The sequence below is a fragment of the Aplysia californica genome, unplaced genomic scaffold, assembly GCF_000002075.1.
Source record: "Aplysia californica isolate F4 #8 unplaced genomic scaffold, AplCal3.0 scaffold01417, whole genome shotgun sequence".
In the NCBI taxonomy this organism is placed as follows: Eukaryota; Metazoa; Mollusca; class Gastropoda; order Aplysiida; family Aplysiidae; genus Aplysia; species Aplysia californica.
In genome coordinates, this window is record NW_004798687.1 from 62,001 (window position 1) to 65,378 (window position 3,378).

The following is a 3,378-nucleotide window of genomic DNA, read 5'->3' on the forward strand; positions in this document are numbered from 1 at the left end:
CTCACACACACACACACACACACACACACACACACACGCACACACACACACACACACACACACGCACGCACACACACTCACTCACTCACTCATACAAACAAACACACAGACACACAGAAATAGATGCATACGTACACACCATATTGTTAAGGAACAGTCCAGATTGAAAATAATCATCCCCTTAAGGAACAGGTTCAAACAGAAGAGTTCACCCCTCCCCCCCCCCCCCCCCACCCGTCTTCCACAATCCCCCTAGAGCGTGAGTGAGCTGACCTGTCGGACATTGTCCACCAACACCCTTGCGCTCGTCCTTCCTCGCTCTCCGACCAGCATGCAGTGGGGCGTGCACGTCGAGCGGTCAGGGGAGGCAACCGCCGTGTGCACAGACAGGGCGTACAACCAGCGGTTAGAGGGGGTGTCGTCAGCCAGTGGGAGGTAACGCCACTGGGGATACGGGGGTGTGATTGAAAGTATGATAATATGTACGTATGCACATTTGTGTGTCTGTGTATGAGTGTGTGTGTGTGTGTGTGTGTGTGTGTGTGTGTGTGTGTGTGTGTGTGTGAATATGTGTGAATGTGTGTGTGTGTGAATGTGTGTGTGAATGTGTGTGTGTGTGTGAAATGTGATGTGATGTGTGTGTGTGTGTGTGTGCGTGCGTGTGTGATGTGATGTATGTGTGTGAATGTGTATTTTCGCGTGTGAATTTACATTAACACGTATATGTTTGTGCTCGCACGCGCGCGCCAGTGTGTTTGTGTGTGTGTGTGTGTGTGTGTGTGTGTGTGTGTGTGTGTGTGTGTGTGTGTGTGTGTATGACTGTCTGTATATATTATAATGTATTACAGAGTATTATAGTATATGATCTTATGTTATGTTATGTTATGTTAATGTTATGTTATGTCATGTTATAATATACTATATTATATAGTATTATATTGTATTATATTATATTACATTATAGTATAACAAACAGAGGGAGGTTGGCGGGTGCTCTGCAGTGGTATGCTTCTTCTTTCCTATGAAACATCTGTCGTCCTTATCTCCCCTTCTTCTGTTTTATGTTTGTTCTCTCTTGTGACACCTTTAATCTTCTGGTGCTCATATGACCTTATGCAGTTGCGAGCGCCGTAAAACCTCTACTACTAAACTACTAAACAAACGAACATGTGTGTCGGTGCCCTAGTGGTTAGGCTACCAAATCCGTAATCGTTTGATATCGTGTTCGTGGATTCGAGCCTCAGCTCGGTCTAACGTCGTGCCCTTGGGAAAGACAGGTTGTATGAATTTCTAATTTGGCTCGTTCCTGTCGGAGATGGACTTTAAAACTCGGAGGTCTCGCCTCTTGAATAACCTGATAATGTCGATAGAAGCTTTAAACTTCTTCCATTTTACTATTTCATAAACAAATATACATCTACCCCCCTCCCCACCCCCACCACACACAAACACACGCACACAAACACACAAACACACACACACACACATACACACACATGTGGCGTCGGTGGCCTAGTGGTTAGGCTCTCGGACTCGCAACCGTAAGGTCGTGGGTTCGAATCCCGTCAGGGGCCCGACGTTGTGTCCTTGGGAAAGGCACTTTGCACAAATTTTCCTCACTTCACCCAGGTGGAAATGGGTACCCAGCTATAGACAGTGAAAGATCTTGTCAGTTTGATAGTGTTTGAGCGCGTGAAATCCGCAGCTTGCACTGTATGCTTCCGCGGAAGCTGAGAATGTTTCTGAGTGTTCTCAGAGGGTCTGCTGGGGTAATAATGGTTGTAAAGCGCATAGAGCAAGCTCTTGAGCGTGGATATGCGCTATATAAATGCAATTATTATTATTACATGTATACATAATATACACATACATACATACACACACGCGAGCAAGTACACATTCGAAACACACACACACACACACACACACACACACACACACACACACACACACACACACACACACACACACACCACAACACACACACACACACACACACACACACACACACACACACACACACGTACACACACATACATACACCCACATACACTCCCCACACACATACAAATACACATTCACACACGCGCACACGGGCAAGTACACATTCTCGCACTTACACACACACATACACACACACACACACACACACACACACACACGCACACACACACACATACACACAGACACACACAAGAGCTGTATTCACCAGCTTTTGGTCAGCCTTGTCCTTTCGTCGTAGCCAGATAACAACCAGCAACGACAGCAAAAGGATCAGACAGTTGGCAGCAAGGACGTGGGGACTGTCTTCTAGGTAAGAGGAAAAATTGGCGGCGATGTCTGCGAAGTCAATGGGGTTTGGCGAGATCACGAGGCTGCTGACAGCCAGAGAGCTGAAGATGTCTGCTGTGAAAGTGACGCTGTTTTCAGAGCCCACGTCTGTCACCTGGGAAGGGGTGAATTTTAGTAGTATAATATGTGTATTTGGTTTGAGTAAGAACTTCAAATCAAGAGGACGAAAAAGAAGGACCTGGCTGGATGGGGTTAAAGAAAAAGGTCCTGGAACAACCTAAGATATCTATCACAGACGCCACACACATAGCAAAGGACTGAAACCTGCACCTCCCCTCGACATTCTAAGGATACCAGATAACAAAACAAAAACAAGTAACTTTACAAGTTGAAAGTGATTTAAAACATGGGTCGCTACATCTTTCTTTCCACTCCTTACACAAGAGGATGTCGGTAAAAGGATGTGACCCTCTACAAAAAGAACAAAAATGCAATAGTTGAGTTTATACATCATATTTCCACTCCTTAAACCACGAGGAGATTGGTCTTATAGATGTAACTCAATAGAATGACCAAACACAAAATGAGAATAGACATCTGCTTTCCTCTTGAAAAAAGAAAAAAAAAAGAATGGTGATCTAAACATATAACCTCAAATTGTATGGATTGAATTACCTAAATTAACGTATTCATATAAGGTATCTGATCCCATACAATCGGCGGATTCCAAGTAGTGTCCTTTTAGAAATTTTGATTTATAATAATATTGCTCCATTTTTTATTTTAATATTATTTCATTATTTTACTCAAATGAATTCTATTGTTAGCATTATTGTTTTTTATATTGATGTTATGGCCGTGTTTCTTCTTCTTCTTCTTCTTCTTCTTTTTCTTCTTCTTCTTCTTCTTCTTCTTTTTCTTCTTCTTCTTCTTCTTCTTCTTCTTCTTCTTCTTCTTCTTCTTCTTCTTCTTCTTCTTCTTCTTCTTCTTCTTCTTCTTCTTCTTCTTCTTCTTCTTCTTCTTCTTCTTCTTCTTCTTCTTCTTCTTCTTCTTCTTCTTCTTCTTCTTCTTCTTCTTCTTCTTCTT

At 42.9% G+C, this 3,378-nt stretch overlaps 1 protein-coding gene across 1 annotated transcript in view; it reads right to left on the reverse strand.

Annotated features, from left to right (window-relative positions):
• The window catches only part of LOC101855698, a 12,000-nt gene that overhangs the window by 1,880 nt on the left and 6,742 nt on the right, over positions 1-3,378 (reverse strand). Inside the window, exons 6-7 of the mRNA XM_035973566.1 lie at positions 2,210-2,446; positions 274-444 (exon numbers count right to left, since the gene is read on the reverse strand). Coding sequence (XP_035829459.1) covers positions 274-444; positions 2,210-2,446 — 408 coding nt within the window. The remainder of the gene's footprint in view (positions 1-273; positions 445-2,209; positions 2,447-3,378) is intronic.